This window comes from Poecilia mexicana, unplaced genomic scaffold (assembly GCF_051168715.1).
Source record: "Poecilia mexicana isolate PSO_F unplaced genomic scaffold, ASM5116871v1 scaffold_16, whole genome shotgun sequence".
Lineage (NCBI taxonomy): Eukaryota > Metazoa > Chordata > Actinopteri > Cyprinodontiformes > Poeciliidae > Poecilia > Poecilia mexicana.
Window position 1 is genome coordinate 16481538 of NW_028263385.1, and position 20922 is coordinate 16502459.

General features: G+C 39.0%; 1 protein-coding gene, 1 long non-coding RNA gene and 1 pseudogene across 2 annotated transcripts; all 3 read left to right on the forward strand.

Moving 5' to 3' along the window:
- Nucleotides 1-667: 667 nt before the first annotated feature.
- cdh17 (cadherin 17, LI cadherin (liver-intestine)) lies at nt 668-19230 on the forward strand. Its single transcript, XM_015007119.2, has 18 exons — nt 668-720; nt 1078-1173; nt 2869-3003; nt 3097-3232; nt 3771-3929; nt 4246-4398; nt 4636-4841; nt 4931-5062; nt 5135-5285; nt 5731-5940; nt 6021-6097; nt 6176-6364; nt 6966-7210; nt 7724-7854; nt 8477-8695; nt 8779-8889; nt 9109-9225; nt 18522-19230. The coding sequence occupies exons 1-18, from the start codon at nt 673-675 to the stop codon at nt 18608-18610; spliced, it is 2604 nt and encodes an 867-aa protein (XP_014862605.2). The 5' UTR covers nt 668-672; the 3' UTR covers nt 18611-19230.
- On the forward strand, nt 16065-17080 carry LOC148155039 (uncharacterized). The gene is made up of 2 exons (XR_015765619.1): nt 16065-16312; nt 16398-17080. It is a non-coding gene; the product is annotated as an uncharacterized LOC148155039 (long non-coding RNA).
- A 1175-nt stretch (nt 19231-20405) lies between the features above and the next one.
- On the forward strand, nt 20406-20580 carry LOC148155040 (U2 spliceosomal RNA; annotated as a pseudogene).
- Nucleotides 20581-20922: the final 342 nt, after the last annotated feature.

The following is a 20922-nucleotide window of genomic DNA, read 5'->3' on the forward strand; positions in this document are numbered from 1 at the left end:
AGGCATAGCAGTAATATGATACATTTAGATGCTTTTTCTCTCCTCCTTCTGTCAACATTTGTAGATATAAAAGCATACAATGGTATTTATTCACTCAGTAACTTGTTGCTGTGAATGAGGAAATAGACAAAACTGCAAGACCCGTGATGCAGCACAACAAACCTCATGTTTACACCTAAGAATATTTTGTCCCTATAAAGTTGATTCATTTAGTTTCTCTAGGTAATTTAAATCAAAGTGTTCTTATTATAAACCCAGATTATCTCCTGTGTCATGGAAACCCTTTATTCGAAAAGGTTTGACTCTTAGACTTGGATTTCAGGCCTTAAATGAACCATCAGTAGCTATAATGAAGTTTCCTATAAACATGTAGAAGATGCTGAACTTTGGCAACCTTGGTATAAAATCCCCAGAGCTGAAAACAGCAAATTCATTCGTATTAAAGTCATGTGTAGCTTGTTTCTGAGTTTAAATAAGTGATTTAAGTGAGCCATTTTACACAGATTAAAGCATTTTTACACAACAAGCATGCAGACACCTGGTAAGGTGCCGAGGTAAAAGAGATTAGATGCTTTTGGTTGCTTGAAATCCGTTCTGATTTTGTCACTTTTGTTTTTCTTGCTCCCTTCTCCCACCTCGCCTCCTCTTCCTCCTCCTTCGCAGCCTGTGGTAATGACACCCATGGTGCATCTGTTGTTGCTCCCGTTCCTGCTCAGCATTGTGAGTACATAGCACCGCCAACTGCTGCCTCTGCCGGCCCTTGATACATATTCATCTCAACCATGAAGCTGTTAATGATGTGTGTTAGTGCTTACATCTGGAGCGTCAGAGGAGCGTTTTAATGTACCGCGGCTATTCTCTGTGAGATGATACGCCTTTAAAGGAAGCTTTAATCTGCAGTTTGTCTTCAGACTTTGCTCTTCTGCGCTCAACAGGAATGTAGAAAGCATTTTTGGCTCAATAAATAACTGCCCTCAATGTTTGACCAGATTAACGTCGCTTCTGTGTGACTTTTAGTTGTACTTTCAGCTCTGCTGTACTTGAGAATGATTGACCCGTCTCTTCATGCCTCGACAGGCTGCAGGGATGGACCTGGAGGAGCTGAAGGGCCCGTTTGTGGACGTTACATTAGATGTGAAGGAGGCAACGCCAGTGCCCTATCCGGTGCATCAGGTAAAACACACGAGGGAAAAGATCAGGGAAGTTTGGATCGTCCAAAACGTCTAGGAAACCGGAGTTAAATAAACTTGAAAAAAAAAAAGACAAAATACCAAATCCTGAAACTGGGAGTTTTTGTTATTGTAATTATTATTTACAAAAGTCTCAAATTGCTTTTCTTTTTAAGTAGTTAGGACACGTAAAGATGTGGTTAATTGATAAACAGCAACATGCATTGGAAATGTATTCACACCCCTTGAACTTTTTCACATCTTAACTACAAGCTTTGATGTATTTCAGTGGAACAGTGTGTGACAGACCCACAGAGATAGCTGCAAATAATTTTGAAGTGGAAGGAAAACAATCCATGTTTTTTTAATTCAGACAAACAAAATCTGCAAAGCGTGATGTGCATTTGTATGAAGACTTCTTTACACTGAAAAACGGCCAAATCCAGTGAAACAAAATCCTTTCTTAAGTAATTTTTCTGACTATGTGCAAAAAAATCTCTCTACAAGTTTGTTTCTTCAACATGAAGAGAAGCCAGAGTACCAGGAGTCCTTGAGTTATTCTGGTGAATGAACTCTATTTGGGTTGTTTTTGCAGTTGAGGGCCAACTTAGCATTGAGTCATGCCCATTTTCTACTGATCACCATGTTTGTATTTTTTATTTCCTCTATATTTAGTCCTTCCCCAATTTATCTCCAACCACTTTCAACTTGTACACATGCTGCATTCAAAGCACTTTGTCAGTGGAAGCTCTTTGGGTTGAGCTTTTTTGCTTTTTTTTCTTAAACCTGCTTCTTAGAAGACATGTGATAAACTTAGAAAGTGAAAGCAAACATGTTTTTTCTGTTTTTTAATGTATTCCATGTTAGAAATAGATTTTCAGATGTCCAAAGTGTAATTTTTTTGCTCCATTATGGATTTTACAGGGAAAACAGATTTAATCGCACCCATGGTAAAAATGTTTTAGACGACTAACATGAAGCTTTAGAGATTTGTTTTTACGTTATTTATCATCTCTGTTTGTTGTGATAATTGTCCAAATAGCTATTTTTATTGTCATTTTCCGACTTGCCAAATTCAGCACACATTTACCTTAACTTTCTGTTATGTTTACACATCTTTTCCATTTTTTAAGTGTTCCTAAGAGAAGTGGGCCTCTGCTTCACCTCATAATTATACCCCAGAATAAGAAAGTTGTGTATTATTAATGAAAGGTTTTCCTATAACCTCTGATTATTGTTGAATTGTTGACTGTACCATTTATTGTGTCACTGATGATTTTATTTAAAAAATTATTTCCTTTAACATAGATTTTTATTTTTATCCCACTAAATAAACGTACTCACATTACAGGTTAGGTTTAGAAAGTTTTTTTTGATTAATTTGTCGCTGTAATAAAAAGTAGTGAATAAAATGTGACGGGGAGCGAAAAGAAACCAACGTTTCTAAACTGTAAAGCTCTAAAATCACAAGCTAATAGCACAAATCCAACACAGAAAGTGTAAGACCTTAACTGAGAGGAAAATTACAGCTGGTGATAAAATTAATTTAAGTTTTCTTGTAACCTTTTGAATAAGCTGAAAAAGTCACTCTGTCAGGTCTCTGTGGTACGTTTTATAAATTTAAGAACAAAGAGAGAAATATATCTTCGTATTGAGTCTAATCTTTGTTCTCCTGTCTTTCCCGTTTTCCACTGTTTAGTTTGAGGTCCCTGAAGGTGTTACTAGTTTCAGCGTGAACGGAGACGGCACGGACATCTTTAAAATGTCCAAGGACGGCTGGCTTTACCTGGACAAACCTCTCGATTGGTCTCAGACGACCCGCCACGAGTTCACCGTAATAAACTCTGTCTTTTATTCAAGCATTAAAAACTCATGATTTGTGGTGGAGACGCAGCTCATGAGCAGCATGGTGTGTGTTTACATCCAGGTGGAGGGAATGGGAGATGAGGATGTAGTGGCCGGCCCAATAACTGTGAAGATAAATGTTTTGGATGTAAACAACAACCCTCCACGGTTCAATTCGGAAAGCTACACAGCTACGATTCGGGAAAGGAGAAAACCAGGTGAATTTTCATCAGTCTTCATCATAGGATCTTGAATTTCTTCTGCTGTTGAAGAGTTGTTATTTTTATGCATATTTGAGACATTTAATACGTTTCAAAATATACCAACAATTTTATATATCTTAAAATGCAGGCTTTTGTTTTACTTCAGTAGATTGATCAACTCGCCTAAATAAAGCCTATTGTAATCCATAAATATCTAATATTATACAAATTCTAAACGTAAGAAAATTTACTTTAACATTGATTTTCTTCTTTACAGTCTTTTATTAAGGCCAGATTTGTGGAGTTAAGGACTAATAATTATCCTGTCCACAGATTTGCTCACTTTAGCTGTGAATCTCTCTTATTTTTACTTATTTTGTTTTATTTTGAGATTATGAAACCAGTAAGGAGTCAAACATACCAGTTCTTTATTTATTTAAGAATCTATGATCATTTTTGTAGGCCCACCTTTGATCCAGGGCCTGTTTTAAATGACTCTTGTCGATGTTTCTCTGTAAAATAAGCATAACTCTGGTTCTGTTTGTCTCCTTAGACGACCCATTTGTCCAAGTGTCTGCAACCGACCAGGACGACCCCACGACTCCGAACGCTCGTCTGCGCTACAGCTTGGACAGCCAGGTCCCCAACAATGACAACATCTTCCTGTTCCAGATTGACCCCGAAACCGGAGAGATCTCCACCACTGAAGAGGGTAAAATAAAATTCACCCTCACACATGAGCACAGACCCGAGGCTGGGCAAAGCTGAGCAAGGTTCACCGTCTGTGGGAGAGTCTGTAATCTGTCCTCTCTGCCTGTAATCCATCAGAATAGCGGCATTGTAAATCCAGATTACACAGATCATCCTGTCCAGCCAAGATTAATGCTGATTGGAGGCAGATTTCCTGAATCTGTCGTGTGATTTTGACTCTTACTAATTTAAATGTGCCAGAAACTGTACAGTTTTAAATTTGAGCATCTCAGATTAAATATTGCTAATCAATATTTAATCAGTGTCTCTTTCAACAGGAGAAGAAATGCTGAAGGCCAAACCAGGAGTCCAGTTTTCCAGGGGAGAAGAGCGGAGCATCGATTCCCTGAAAACAAAGTTTGACGACTACTGTCCAGGAGAGAAAATCCCGTATGAACAAAATCCATTCTTCAGCTGCGTAGCGACACAAGGTTGGTTCCCTGAAATCCCAGATGCTCGAATCAGTCTGGGCCTAAAAATCATCTGCTAACATCTTTTACTTTGATACACTTTGGTTCAAGTTTACCAAAATGTGGATAATTGGGTGTTAATCTGAGCTCAGTCAGGGAGACAAGTTACAGTAATATCACCAAATTAAATGTTTTGAGGGGGTTTTTGTACCCTGGATATACAGCGGTTCTAATCTTAGTTTTCTTCCTGCTGGTTAGAGATGAAGAGGAGTAACTTGGACCCTCTGAAGGATCCCGACTACGTCCTGTTCGTCCGTGTTCAGGACCTGGAAGGAGCTGAAGAGACGGCCCTGAGTGCATATGCCAGAGTTTACATTATTGTGCAGCCCAACCTGTGGGTCAACCCTGGGCCGTTAACTATTGAGGAGAACTTAAAAGGAGATTATCCTCGTGTTATTGCTAAGGTCAGAACACAAAAATATAAAATGATCTCACTAATTCAACTCTAAAGGCAGACCCTGACTCTCATACTCTGCTTTGTTTCTGCATCCAGGTCCAGTCTAATGTCCCTGATGCGGCCTACTCGTTAGTGCAGAAGGAGCGAGAGCTCAGGTTCCCTTTCCAGATTAAAGAAAATGGAGAAATACTTCTGACAGAAGAGCTGGACAGAGAGGACAAAGACATGGTAGAAAACACAGCCATGAAAATACTCCTTAACAACAAAGCTCCATCATTCATCACTCTGCTCTTGTTTCAGTACATTTTAGTTGTATTTGCAAAAGACGCCAATGACAATGAGGTGGACCCACCCATGGAGATTCAGGTTCTGGTGGCGGACGTGAATGACAACGAGCCTGTGTGTGAAAAAGAGGAAACTGAAATGGAGATCCAGGAGAACGAGCCAATGGGTAAGCTGTGATTATTACATAACAAAACACCAAGAATGGGGCAGCTGCAAAAGATTTTATTCATCTCGCTATTGCTCCAGCCAAGTTTTTGTGATGTTCAAACTAAAACTAGAATATCACACACCCTTGTGTATGTATTAGTACATACTCAAGGGTGATTGACAGCGGTAAGACCCTCCTCCTGGTTCTGACCGGTAGTGATGGAGAGGTGCATTTGTTCAGATGACAGCAGATCCATATGAAGAATGCAGAGGAGCTTGATTTTTTTCATAGATTGTTTGAAGGCATAGTGATGATTTTAACAAATATGTAAAAGCCCTTTTTACATATAAAAGTTACATAAAGCAGCTTTAATTGGTCAATATATCTAATTTGGAGCATCTTTGGAGCCCTTTAACACCAAGTTTCTGAATTACTCTGATTGTTGTTATTTTTTTTGTTTCAGGCAGTGAAGTGGGACAGATTAAGGCCCATGACGACGACCAACCAGGAACTATAAGATCTTTACTGACTTACACCATCAGCTCACAAGATCCACCCAGCTCACCTGAGAGCTTCTCTATTGACCAAACCAATGGAAGAATCCAGGCGGTGCGTTCGCTTCAGCGGAAAGAACAGAATATTTACAACCTAGATGTCAAAGTCAGCGACTCAGGTAACGCTCAGACCGTTTACAAACACATCTTAAGGTGAACTTTAGAAGAGTTTCATCTTTTAATGAATTCCTGCACCCAGATTTCAGCACCATCTGCAAGGTGATCATCAAGGTTATCGGCGTTAACAAGGAGGAGCCCGTGTTTGAGGAGAGCTACGTGAGTGCAGCGATCATTGTTTAGTTTTCGTGGAGTTGTTTGGATGATGTTCTCACTGAGGGTGCTTTCTGTCTGAAGTACGGGAACCACAGTCTGCCGGAGGACACTGAGGTGGGCGTCACGGTGCTGACCATCACAGCCGCGGACACAGACGAGCCCGACACGGGCAGCTCCTACATCAGGTTCGAGATCTCCAGCGGAAACGAAGGAGACGTCTTCACTGTGGAATCTGACGGCAAAGGAATCGGATATGTCGTCATTGCAAAGGTGAAATGTCTTTTGGTTCATTAGGAATCTTAAAGCAAAGCTCTCCAGCAAGGTTAGCAGAACTTTGAGGGGATAAAGAGGCCCGCAGCCTCATGGATCCTCCATCGTACATGTGCATGTGTTCATGTCCATTTGTTTCATGGCAAACCCAGTGTGAACTGTTTGCTGCTAAAAAGCTCAATCTTAGCTTTATCTGACCAAAACATGTGATCCCAGTAGAGTATAGCAAAAAATCTGTTTACGTTTGTGATGGTAGGACAGGAAAATAATTGTTTTCTGGTATTTCTTCCTAAAATTATGTTGCTAAGGACACTTTGGGGCCCTATGGTAAGGTAAAGGTAAAGGTAATTTTATTTAATTTATAAACCACATTTTCAAAGTGCTTAACATGAATTAGAGGAAATACAAACACAAAACAAAAAAGCAGAAGAAAAGCAGAAGAGAAACAAAACAACACAAAATAGTTGAACACTTATTAACAAATGTTTTTGCTGCATTGTTTTTTTTAATGTCGAAATACAAATGACTTATTGTGAATTAAAAATCAATGTCCACCTGTTTGATCCAGCCCCTCTAAGCAGTTTGTTTTCTGCCTCCATAGCCTCTGGACTTCGAGTCCCATTCCACCTTTGACCTCCAGATCGATGCTCGTAACACAGAGCCGCTGAAACGTGGTGTGGAGTACACCAGCAAATCCACCACCACCCTGACCGTGACCGTCAACAATGTGGACGAGGCCCCAGAGATCACGATGGACTCTGTGGATGTCGCCGTACCAGAAAACTTCACAAAGGGTTCAGTGCTGTTGAAAGTAAACGCACAAGACCCAGAAGGGGAAGAGATCGGGTAAAGAGGGCTCAGCTGTTTCTCTCAAAACTGCTTTAGATGTCATAATGTTTCATTTTCGGCAGTCCATCAAAGAAGAGATGAACGTTTAAAGAGGAACACAAGATGCAGGAAGGAAAGGTTGCTTTAATCTTGAGATGCTTTTATAGTTTCTTTTTACCCTAAACTGTGTCTCAAGAGGCAATTTCACAAACACACATCATTCATTGTTTTATTTTCTAACTTAATTCTGAAATTTTCTTCACCTCAAGTCTAATACATTTAGCTGAAGTTGCTAAATATACCCACTGTTCTCTGACCAAGCTTACGACAGCAGACAACAGAAACATATCACTGTAAATCTAGTCGATAATCTGGTTCTAAAGCTTGAATGTCAGCTTGTTAATCTGTTGAAGAAAACTACAGATTATTTTTGTGCACAATTGCTGCCCAGGTCACAAGTTCAGAGTGAGTGTTTGTCACGGTTGAGCTGTGGTTTCCAGCGGTTGCTGATGGTTGTGTGTTTGTGTGCAGCTTTAAGCTGGACGGCGACGATAAGGGCTGGCTGGAGATCAATCCTGCCACTGGAGAGATCAAGTCCAAAACCAAGATGGACAGAGAGACACTGGAGACCTTTGATGTCACTGTCACGGCCTTCGAGAAGAGTGAGTGCAGGCAAAATAGCAGCAAATTACTGTGAAATGTAGATCTGAGGACTGGTAGGGAATTTAATTTAGTCCTTTTCCAAGTCTGGATGGAGATGAAAGAACCTAAACATAGCATGGAAATATGCTTAGATGCCACATTATGTCCTTAACACAAAATAAAATTAATGATCTCTGAAAATAAAGCGTCTTTACTGTGATTTATACCTGAATCACTCATCAAGCACTTTCAGAAACTCTTTAAGAAATAAAATAAATTTGACATTTTACTGCTTTTTCAGCAGGTTTTAAACACCTGTGGTTCTTATTCTAAAGCCAAACAAAGTACTGAATAAAAAAAAAAAAGGCAAAGTACACACTTAAAAAAAAATGCTTTTTTTAATGCAGATTAATCCAGTCCAGATTTGACAAGTGTAAATGTTATGCTGGTATAAGCTTTGAAATCCTCCACTTCTGAACTCAGTTGAATATTTCAGGAGTAAAAGCTGTCTTGACATTTTAAATGTATGAATATTTAAATAAGGCCTAAATATTAAGTTTGCCCCACATTACGTAAATATGGATCAACTATTTTGTTTGTCTTCATGTCCATGTTAGCGTTGTCTCTGATTTGCCTCCACAGAGAATCCTGACAAGTCCTCCGAGCGCGTCGTCCACGTCCGGCTGCTGGATGTCAACGACAACGTTCCCAAACTAACAAAGAGCAACGACTTCATCTGCATGCAGAACATCAAACCCCTCATCATCGAGGCTAACGACGCCGACGACGACCCCTTCTCTGGTCCTTTTGATTTCGCCTTTTCAAGGAAATCTTCCAACTGGAAGCTGACGAAGCTTGATGGTACGCTTGTTTAATAAAAAGAAAAAGATGATCCAGAGATGTGGTTTTCTTGACTCAGATTTTGCTGACCTGGTTCTGTGCAGATTCGTCTGCTCAGCTGCAGCTGATCAAAAAACCCCTGAAGGAAGGAACGTACACTCTTCAGATCACCGTTACAGACAGAGCAGGGATGGGCATCCCAAACCCGTTTGAGGGTAACTTATTTGTTTAAATTGTCTTCAAACTAAACCTCATTTTTTTCTCCTTTTCTTTTATGGAGAGCTCTTTTTCTGTCCAGTTCTTGTACCTGATAGATAATGACGGCAAATTGCGGCACGTTGCCTGAAAGTGAAGAACGTGGACAAATAAAGGACAGAAGGACTTAAATTCAGGCAAAATGATGCTTCACTCCATGTCTCCATTCTGCTTTCCAGTGAAAATATGCAACTGTACAACCTTCGGCTACTGCTACCTCCCACCACACGGAAAGAGCTTCAAGCCTCCGATGGGACTCACCGTTGGGATCTTAGTCGGCGTTCTGGGATTTTGTGGTAAGTCAGACATATAGTTGAAACCAGAGGTTCAGACATACTACAGAAAAAAAGTTTTTTCTCTCTATATATGATATTAAATCAGACTAAACTGACAGTATTCTGTAAAATGTACTTTTTTTTAGATTTACGTCATGTTATTATGTTATTCCATCAATGTTATCAAAAACATACCTGGAGTGTTGCCTTGATTTTTTTTGTGCATGTTTGAGAAATCCTTTAGTCTCCATGGCAACCATTCATCTGTGCAAAAACGCCTGTGTGGACCTAGCTTATCCTCAGAGTTGCAGTTTCCAAGCTTTCACTTCACAGAGCAGCCCTCCAGTACAACTCCCCCACTCAGCTCCTTCAGACTAGCCAGCAGCAATTAGCAAACACCTGGTGGAAGTGCTGAGCTCATTAAATGAGGAGTGATGTTGTGATGATTTACTGAAGGTGGAGTTTTAGGAAGAACAAGTGTTTCTTAAAGAGACAGAGGCCCAATTTCAAGCCATTAAATATCAAAGTTGAATTTCTTTTAAGTGATGTTTGATATATCTGGAAAACATTAAGAGACTCCACTGCACTGAACCCCATTGAAACCTTGTGGCTATTCCACCAGATATTGATTTCTGATCTCTTCCTGAGTTAAAACATTAGTATTGTTGTTTCTAAATGAATATGAACCTGTTTTCTTTGCATTATCTGAGGTTTGAAAGCACTGCATCTTTTTCGTTATTTCAACCATTTCTCATTTTCTGCTAATAAATACTGAATTTTTGCTTGGAATTTCAGAGACAAGTTGTCAGTACACTGTAAAAAAAGTCAGTAAATTTACGGTAAAAAAAGGTAAAAAACCAACAGTTTTTGACCGTCGTATCCAAAAACATTGCATTACCGTAGAATTACATGGAACTACCGTAAGTCGAAACTGCAAAGAAAGTCAGTAAATTTACGGTAAGAAATGGTAAAAGACCAACAGTTTTTGACCGTCGTATCCAAAAACATTGCATTACCGTAGAAATTACATGGAACTACCGTAAGTCGAAACTGCAAAGAAAGTCAGTAAATTTACGGTAAAAAATGGTAAAATACCAGCAGTTACTGACCATAATATTCACAGCATTATACTGCCGTAGAAAATAGATGGCATTATCATAACTGAATAAACATATATCCTAAATAATTGTGACAGTCACGAATGTAGAAAATACAGAAATATAGTGTAAAAATAAGTAATTGTAAAGTTCTTAAAAAATTGTAATATTGCCAGCAGTTAATTACCCTAAACTTAACAGTAGCAATCAGCCAAAATTACAAATTTTGTCTGATATTTAGATCTACAATGTAAAAGCGTAAACAAGACTGCAAAAGAATTTTTTACAAAGAACAGAATGCTGGTGTGATATTTTGGTTTCTTTTTTAATAATGCCTTTAATACACCAAACTGAAATCTCAGCAGTAGACCAGGCATCGATCTGGCGACCCACCGATTGCAAAGCAAACTCCTACAGCCAACGCAACTATCATTTATGAGAGCATTTGATCATTAACATTAAGAGAACTGTATGTTAGCCCCTCTTGCTTGAATGAAGCTGAAATTGGTTTCCAATTGCTGCTTCCAATTTGGGAAATGGCTAAAGGGCAATTCCACCTAATTTTTCACTACAATCAGCATCTTTAATTTACTCTAGCTAAAAAACTACAACACCTAGACTCTTCAAATCTGGACTAGATTATTCTCAACTAATATCAGAATATTTAAAACCAAGTGTGGGATTTGTAAAACCTTTATCTGATTTGTGAAACTTCAATAAAGAACAATTCTAGTGTTATCCAAAATCATACAAGTTGTAAAGTCACCCATCATTGAAGTTTCACAAATCCCACACTTGGTTTTAAATATTGTGCTATTAGTAGAGAATAGTCTAGAGAGTTTTTCATTTTGTTATTGTGATAAATAGCAGGGTTTACAGTAAATGGAGACTGTTATGTCATGTAAACAAATAATTATCTAGTTCAGTGTTTTTCAACCTCTTTTGAGCCAAGGTACACTTTTTCAATTGAAAAAATCTCGAGTCACACCACCGACCAAAAATGTAAATGTTAGTTATGCGACTCAAGAGGAAAGAGACTGGAGTCAGCAGTTGTCGAGTACTCAATATATTTCTTTTCTTTTATCTTCTGTTTCATACCTTTCAGTTCAGTTCAGCACAACATATTTGTCAAAACAACAAGAAGGAGAATCTCCCTCTCATCTCAACCACCTGGTTTTTAAAGGATGGGCTCCCATCCGGACTAATTAGAGGGGTGGAGCCATTTTCAGCTAGAACAAACAAACATGTGCACTAAACTATACCTAAAGAGTGTCTATAAAGTTACCATTAACTTAAACACCACTAAAAACAAAACTAGAAACAAACAATATGGAATCCAGTCAAAAATAGAAATACATCTCTCCCTCTCTGAAAATGGATTTTCCCAATGAGGCTAATTGGAAACACCAGGTCCTTGTCAGCGTTGCTCATGGGCGCACTTCCACGGCAACACAGGACCAGGTGACCTCAAAGAGATGAGAAAGATGATTAAAACAAATAAACAAATCAAATCACCTCCCAAAACAATACATTCACCCAAATAACCCAGAATATACAAAGAACATGAAAAACAGCACCTCTTAGGGAGGGGGTAAATCACTCACAGTAAACAAAGATACTCTGTAGCCACCTATATTATATATATAGTCATTCTTCTCAAAGTGTCTTGAGTCCACTTCAAAAATACACAACACTGTGGGCTTAAATTTAAAGAAGTTCTAGAAAACTTCAGTGTTTTACAAACGAATCCACAAGCATTTTTTTAGCCAGAATACAGAAAATAATTCTTATTCTGAAAGAAGCAATAATATTTGGGAAAGATTTTACTGTTACAATATGAAGAGTTGCATGTACAAAATGATGTTAATATCTGTTTATTTTACCCATCTAATGTGAAACCTGTGCATGTTTGGATGAAAACAGCTGATTTCCTGGCAGAAATTGAAGAAAGACAAAGCTCTTCCTCAACAGCTCTCAGTCTCTCTCTGGTTTTAGTTTTTATAGTAACCAGGCTTGAGAAGCTCACTTCACACAGACATGTTGTGGGAAATGGACCCATGTTCTTTCTAACTACTGCTGAGCTTCACTATCTTTTCATCACTGTCGTCATAGTCTTGCTAAATACGATGCTCTCACCGCTACCTGTAACGTTAATGCATCACTAATGTTTTAATGTAAAATGCTCTGTACCTACTGCCATCTAGTGGTAAGAAAGTTACATCATTACGCCGCTAGTCACTACTACAGCAGACACTCGAAGATGGCATTATTTGCAGATAATTTATTTAAAAAAAAAAATCTTTTAAAACCAATTACCGTATTTTTAGCACCTTCAAATTTTTTGGGGGAAAAAACAAACAAACAAAAACAACCTGTAAGCTGCTCTCAGTTTTTCCGTAAGGACCCAGCAGAGAGCTGCGTCCTATGAAATCTGCTGGATATATTAAGGACGCAGCACTACGTCTCCAAAGTCGAACCACGGTTTTTATACCGAGCTTAAGTGCAGCGGCTTTATTTCCCTCCTGTAGTGGCAGATCGACAGCCCTCAACTTAAAAGCTGCATCATATGAGTTTGAAAGCATTTCTCCGTCGTGCCTGCTGCTAGCATGTGGTTGTTCTAAATGAAAATTAACGCGTTCTTCTTTGATTTACAATTTTGACTTCTAATGATTCACTTCCTGCTAGAGAGCCCCCTGGTGGTTGAAGAAAAATACACAGAAAAGCCACACCGGGCTACAATCCACATGGTTCAAAACTTAGGAAAAAAGTAGCGTTGTATAGACCGGAAAATACGCTATATATTTTTACTAAACGGAACATTTAATTTTCACAGATGCAACACTTCCATTAATGTTTCTGTAGGAACGGCTGCATAGATTATATTTCTCGTCTACTTTAGACTACATGTGCTTAAAGTTATTGTTAATGGCAGAAGCAACTTTTTCCAAGTTTGGTTCAATAATTAATTTGAATTACTTTGAGTGTGAAATGTTCATGCATGCAAGTTAAATCTCTGAAGAACATGTTAGCTTTTGTTTCAATACTTTGGTAATACTTAGAAGTATAAAGCTTGGCATCAGAGATAATATTTAATATTTTCCTTTGACCTCTTGACTCTCACCCCCAAAATACTTGCACTAAAGTCACTGGCTCCATGACAGTTGAAGGATTTTAAGATAAGAGAATTTAAATATTAATATTTTACAGCTTTTCTCAGTTTGGGTGCATCTCTCAGAACAGAATTGAAATTCTTAAAACTACCTGTTCAATCTTCAAATTACTGTGTCACTTCTGCACATCAAAAAAATTAGTTTTGCAAGTTTTGCTTCTGTACATCATGTAGCTGGTTATGTACACTTCTATGCTTTTCCCCCCGTTGTAATTTGCTTTTATCATCTTGATCAAAATATGTTAACCCTCCTGTTGTCCTCGGGTCAAAATGACCCGCCACTGTGTTAAACCCCCCCCAAAATCCCCTAAATGTAATTTTTTTAACTTGAGATTTTAAGACTTTTCCTAGATTGGCCCAGACAATAGAAAAAGTTCAGTGTTGCTTTTATTCTCATTTCCATGTAAGCTGTACAAAAAAAGGTACAAAGATGGTCTTCAGGTCAAAATGACGCGTGAGGCAAATGGAGTTGAAATCAAGGTCACAGAGTTATTTACAAACCACAAAATGTTACAAAGTTTTAGTTGTGTCTCAGATCAATCAGTAGCAGAAGTAAGCAGAGAGTGGAAGGCCAATTTTCCGAGCCACAATGCCAGTCAAACTCTTTCACACCTACTCAAGACTGATACGATTTGATGACCGTGAATCAAGACCAGCAAGACGTATGACAGACAAACTTGCAGCCATAAGAGAGGTATGGGACAAGTGGGTGGAGCGGTTGCCCTACCTCTACAATCCAGAGCCTGATGTAACAGTGGATGAGCAACTGGTTCCATTTAGAGGTAATCTGTTTTCATATTTGTAATAAAAGTGATTTTCACTATTGATTTCTTTGACTGTTTTCTGTGACACTGATACTAATCACTGATGCTAATGTCTTTTGTCCAAAGGTTGTTGTCCTTTCCGGCAGTATATGCCCAGCAAGCCAGCAAAATATGGGATCAAGTCATGGGTGGCTTCCGAATCAAGCTATGCTTGGAAAATGCAAGTCTATACTAGGAAGTCAACCAGTGGATGCCCAGAGAAGAACCAGGAGTTGCGAGTTGTGCTTGATGTGACAGAGGGACTGAGGGGTCACAATGTGACATGTGACAATTTCTTCAACTCTTATGAACTCGGACAGCAGCTCCTGAAGAGGAAAATCACCATGGTTGGTACAGTTCGAAAGAACAAGCCTGAGCTCCCACCTGCACTGCTTGGGTCAAAGGAGAGAGAGGTCTTCTCCTCAAAGTTTGCCTTCACACCCACCACCACTCTAGTTTCCTACCTCCCAAAGAAAAACAAGAATGTAGTTCTTCTGAGCACACTGCACAAAGACGGCAACATTAGTGACCGTGAAGACAGGAAGCCAATCATCATCCTGGAATAAAACCGAAACAAAGGAGGTGTGGACAACCTAGATAAGGTGATTGGAGCATATAGCTGCAGAAGAATGACTGCCCGCTGGTCCCTGGTCATCTTCCACAACATCATTGATGTGTCCTCCTACAATGCCTTTGTGATTTGGATAGAGATCAACCCAACCTGGATGTCTCATAAGCACAACAAGAGGAGGGTGTTCCTGGAGCAGCTAGGAAAGGCACTTGTAACTCCACTCATTGAAAGAAGGAAGCATGTCCCCCACACAGAAGCCTCAGCAGCAGTTGTGAAAGCTATTCAGAGTGCAGCAGCTCCTGATCAACCTGAGGATCCATCTACCACAGCCACTTCCCCAGCTAAGCCAAGTAAGAGGAAGAGATGTCAGTTCTGCCCTCAGACTGTAAAACACATACTGTGTGCTGCAGGTGTAAGAAATATATCTGCAAAGACTGTGCACTTGCATACTGCCCTACAGAGAGAAGAAGAGGAGTGAGGCTGAGGAGGAAATAGTTGGGAGGAAAGCAGAAGAAGAGTCAGAAGAGGCTGAGGACATCTGCCAGTTTCCATCAGTCCAACATCAGGACATGGCTGAGACCCACAACATGATGCTGATGGAGGTCCTCCCACCCTACTGTTCATTCCTTAACCCCACTGAGGAAAAAAGATTCCTCAGTGGAGTTAAGGAACAAAGTGACTATGGAAATTAAAATGTAATGTAATTTCTACAGCACTGTACAGTTTTCCTTGAGGAGATTGTCCTGTGGCTCCTTTTCTACTTTTTTTGTTCTCTGCATTTCTGTCTTTTTCTTTCTGAATCACCATGGCATGGTCCATGAATAAATTATAGCAAAAGCGTAAATCAGTGTTTCTCAATCCTGGTCTTCAGCGTCACCCTGTCCTGCAGGTTTAGGTATTTCCCTTCTGCCACACACCTGAATTGTATCTCTGGATGATTAACAAGCTTCTGCAGTACTTGATTGTCATCCAATCATTTGAATCAGCTGTTCTGGAGTAGAGGCACATCTAAAACATGCAGAGCAGGGGGGCGCTGAGGACCAGGGTTGAGAAACACTGGCGTAAATGATCCTTTTGTAGTCTCTTCCCATGACTAATCAATTTGACTGTCTTATCTGTACATAGAGAAACTATAACTTATTATTTTGAGTCACTGATATGTTAACAGACAGAATTTTAAGAGCTGAACTAAGGATTTTGAAAGCAACCAAATGCTATTTTTCCTGTTTCTACAAATTGTTTTGAGAAATGCGCTTACTGTTTTGTAAATGCCAACAATGACTTGAGAAATGCACCAAAAGTGACTGAGAAAAACTAACCTAGCATAAATTGTCTCAGCTGTATCAATTTGTTTGCCTGTATGAAAAGTGTTCACATTTACAGCTTTGTTTCTGCTAGCTTGCAGGAAATGTAACTTACATAAATGGTTGAAGACAACCTATTGGCCTTCATGAGACTCAGATAAATGGTGAGTATCTATTTCATAAATTGCCTAAAACAGTTATATTTGTTTTTATTTATGTTTTTTGTTTGTGTATTTTGTCTGGTTCCAGACCAGAGGATCACACCTGTTGACAACAAACAAAGGTTTAACTACTGAATTTTCAGTCAGAAATGATCACACCACCTGGTTGAAGTACCTGTGTCCATATGCAAGTCAACAAAGGTGAAACAAACATTTAAGCGAATAAGATGTTCATGTAGTGCATCTTTCTAACTTTTTCTTTGTTTGTTTTCCAGCAGAGAGGAAACACCCGATTGACAACATGTGAGTCTCAATTTCAACCTGTGACTGGGAAGACTACAACCATCCTGAGCAAAGTCTGATCTCAGCGACTTGTGACTCTCAACCCAGAACAAGAATCCTTTTATCACCATTTTTTCTTCTACAATATGTTATCTCTTATGTGGACACATACTGTTTTTTTCGTTTTTGTTTTCCAGATCTCAGTAATACCGTGAGGAAACTGGACAGAAAATAGAATCAGTTCTTTTTTTAACTTGACTTTTTAAATAGAAATTGTTTCTTTAAGTGGATTACTCGTAATCTGTATTTTTGTTTAATTAGAAATTATTTTCTTTATAACTTTCTGTATAGAAATGCTTGACAAGTTACACTTCCTTGGTTGTTGTACTATAATTTGTATGGTAAAATTCTGGTAGGAACAGTGACCAGTAATTTAGCATAAGTTTTTTTTGGGGGGGAGGGTTTACAATAAAATGTCAATATATATCATACAGTCTGGATGTGTTTTTCACTCATGTAGATATTATGCCTCAGTCAGCATGACCGTATTTACTACGGCAAAACCACATTTTATTTTTTTTAACATATTTTAGGAAGTACGGTATTTTACCGTATTTTAAAAATACGGTAAAATCCTGCATTTACAAAATACGGTAAAAAACTGGCAGCTGTGGTTGCCAGAATTTTACCGTATTTTAAAAATACGGTAAAATCCTGCATTTACAAAATACGGTAAAAAACTGGCAGCTGTGGTTGCCAGAATTTTACCGTATTTTAAAAATACGGTAAAATCCTGCATTTAGCAAATACGGTAAAAAACTGGCAGCTGTGGTTGCCAGAATTTTACCGTATTTTGAAAATACGGTAAAATCCTGCATTTAGCAAATACGGTAAAAAACTGGCAGCTGTGGTTGCCAGAATTTTACCGTATTTTGAAAATACGGTAAAATCCTGCATTTACACAATACGGTAAAAAACTGGCAGCTGTGGTTGCCAGAATTTTACCGTATTTTCAAAATACGGTAAAATCCTGCATTTAGCAAATACGGTAAAAAACTGGCAGCTGTGGTTGCCAGAATTTTACCGTATTTTGAAAATACGGTAAAATCCTGCATTTACACAATACGGTAAAAAACTGGCAGCTGTGGTTGCCAGAATTTTACCGTATTTTAAAAATACGGTAAAATCCTGCATTTAGCAAATACGGTAAAAAACTGGCAGCTGTGGTTGCCAGAATTTTACCGTATTTTAAAAATACGGTAAAATCCTGCATTTACAGAATACGGTATAAAACTGGCAGCTTTGGTTGCCAGAATTTTACCGTATTTTAGAAATACGGTAAAAAACTGGCAGCTTTGGTTGCCAGAATTTTACCGTATTTTAGAAATACGGTAAAAAACTGGCAGTTTTGGTTGCCAGAATTTTACCGTATAAAGACGGTAAACTTCTGGCAACTCAGCTGCCAGTTTTTTACCGTAAAATGAGGCCGTTTTTTTTTACAGTGTAGTTTATAGAATAAAAGAACAATGTTCATTTTACTCAAACATATACCTATAAAAGTAAAATCAGAGAAGCTGATCATTTTAAGTGGTCACTTTTTTTTCTTTCCAGAGCTGTATATTGCATTTTTATAACAATTGAAGGTAACATAATTACTTGATTGTGTTGTAAAATGGCACTATGTGCCTGAAAAACACATAACACTGTCCCTTTAAAATAATATTTTTTAATTTCCTTTAGTGTTTGGTGAAATTCTTTTTAAACTCCGCGACTCAGTTTTTAACATTTTGGGCAACCTTCCCTAAATAGTTACACTTTGTCCATTTTCTCCTGACTGAAGCGGTGAAACTGAGTCAGGTTTGAAAAAAACCTTTCTGTGTCTAAATGTTTCTGCTTCAACTGACTTCATACATATTTACTCTCGTTGCAGTTCTCATCTTCATCATAGCGGTCAAGCGCTCAAGTAGAAAGAACAACAACAATCAACGAGAAGACGGGGAGCAGAAACCCATGATGTAGAGACAAGAGTGTGACGTTTTATTTATATACAGAAAGTATCACAAACTACCTTAGAGGAGTTTTGCAAGCGACATACACACAACTTGTTTTCTCTTCCCTAACCTGCCTGAAAACTATAAGCATGCATCTTGTGTTTTCTTTTTCCTCCCTGTGAGAACGTTTAGTCTTTACTGTTTGGATGTTTCACTAAGTGAGATGTGATTTAGCATCCAGCTCATCCATATTTATTTATGATGAGTTTCCTTGCTGTTAAGTAAACTAAGAGAATTACATAGAAAAGTTGAAGAAAATCCCTTTATTCACTTTCAAGCCTTCTGATTTGCTTTAGTTTATTTCATGCAAACGTTTTGTGAGTGGAGTCTGATTACTAGGTGCTGTACAGACTAAAGTCACTCTGTTGGCCAGCTGAGCGTTCTCACAGCTTGTTGACTTAATGTATTAAAATGGCTTTCTCAGACCGCCTCATTAGCAGTTTCATCGTTTCAAAATGATTTAATGGTTGTTGTTTTTTTCCCTCCCAGGCCCCAGCGTCTGCTGATGTTAAGTAACATGCAAATCAACAGTTATTGGATTGTTTTTTGCAAAGTGCAGCTTCCCAATAAACAGAAACCTGGGCTCTACTTTGGTTTTCACTGGATTTGTCTTGTTTCCGCGTGTTGCTGCAGGTGATGGTGGTGACATAACAAACATCCACTCCTGGTTTACACGTCTCCTCTGTGATTTCTTCGTCGTAGATTTTACTCTGCGTTTACAGTCGGTGCTGTTGCGTCCCCTCCTCCTTCTGCTTGCCAGTCTGTCGCTAAGCATTCGGGGCCGCGGCGCAGCCTCGCAGAGTGATGCTCTGAGTCATCTCTTTGACAGTGGGAGACGGGCCACAGATTGTCAGCTGCGCTGAAAGGAAGATGGCATGATTGTGGGCTTTTTACGCAGCACAAAGAGGCCCCCAGCACACATGCAAGTGAGGGCTGAGACGGGGGCCCACATGTGCCTCCACGAACACGCGCCCACTCCCAGCCGTGTGTCACGTGTGTGAGTCGGTGAACTGGCTTGCTGTGGGATCCAGAAGCCAAAGGACGGGAGCCACGACCCGCTGTTTATGTCTGCAGTCCATCTGTATCTGTATCCGAGCAGCACTTTTCCACAACAGAGGTGCGTGGAGAAGTTGAAAGGTTGAGGATCAGCAGCGTGGAAGTGGATGAAAGACAGAGTAAGCGACGTGATGGATGAACCGCCTCTTCCTATCAGATCTCACCCACACTCTTCACAGACATGCAGCAATATTGTCCTTCAGCCGTTTTGTCACCACCAGAGAGGTTCGTTTGCCCAAATATAGAAACTCTGTTGATCTTAGCTTTTATCACTTATTTGTCATTTCGTAGCTGCTTAGATTACGGCTTAACAGGACTCAACAGTAAAGCAAACAATAAAGCTACAGCGAACACGCATGTGCGTTATAACCTTAATTTAGCTCCATCGGTAAACTCTATTTAACTAACTACAACTTAACAGGAATGTTTTAGGCACGAAGATAATAGTTTTATGTGGAAAAAAAAGGTCATTGGGAGTCATATTCGCTTCTCCGCTTCTTATTGGACGAAAGCGTATGTGGTTACGTAAACCGCATAAGTAACGATTTAGTTTAATTTCCCGCAACATACCAATATTAAAGCACTATAAAATAAATTTTATAACGTCTCTGTTTCTGTTGTAGTTTTAAAATAATATTAAAATTTGTGAACCGTGAGTCAAACTGAGATCGGCCTGAAAGACCCTCTTTCCTCCCCAGCTCCCTGGCATCGTTTCTCGTCATTTTGGCTCTGATCATACGTAGTGTCTATTTTTATCAGTTTAATATCTGATAGTCTCCAGATCGGAGACCATATATTAATTTGATTTTTGGAAGAAGGATACATACAAAGAGACACGCACCATCCTGGTATTTCAGTGTGTCCAGGCTTGGTGTACCTTCCTTACATTGCTAAATAAAAACTAACGAAAGCAGTAAATGAAGCTTCGTTGATTTCCAGCTGTTATCAATTACTTGTCAAAGCTGGTAATTTTTCAAAATATATAAACAAAACATGGAGAAAATATTCATCCGTTCACATAGGTAGAGCCAAATCATCATCTGAAAACGACTTTTTGCTTCAGGCTAACATGAGCTTATCAATCTGAAAGGCTTAAGTGTGGAATACACTATTAGCATCACGGTCGTTAGCATAGCAATCATTTCAGTTTTCTGACCCTTAGCTAATGTATGTGTTTGATCTGGGGGTGGAACTTTATCGCATTATCATTTATAGCGATAAATA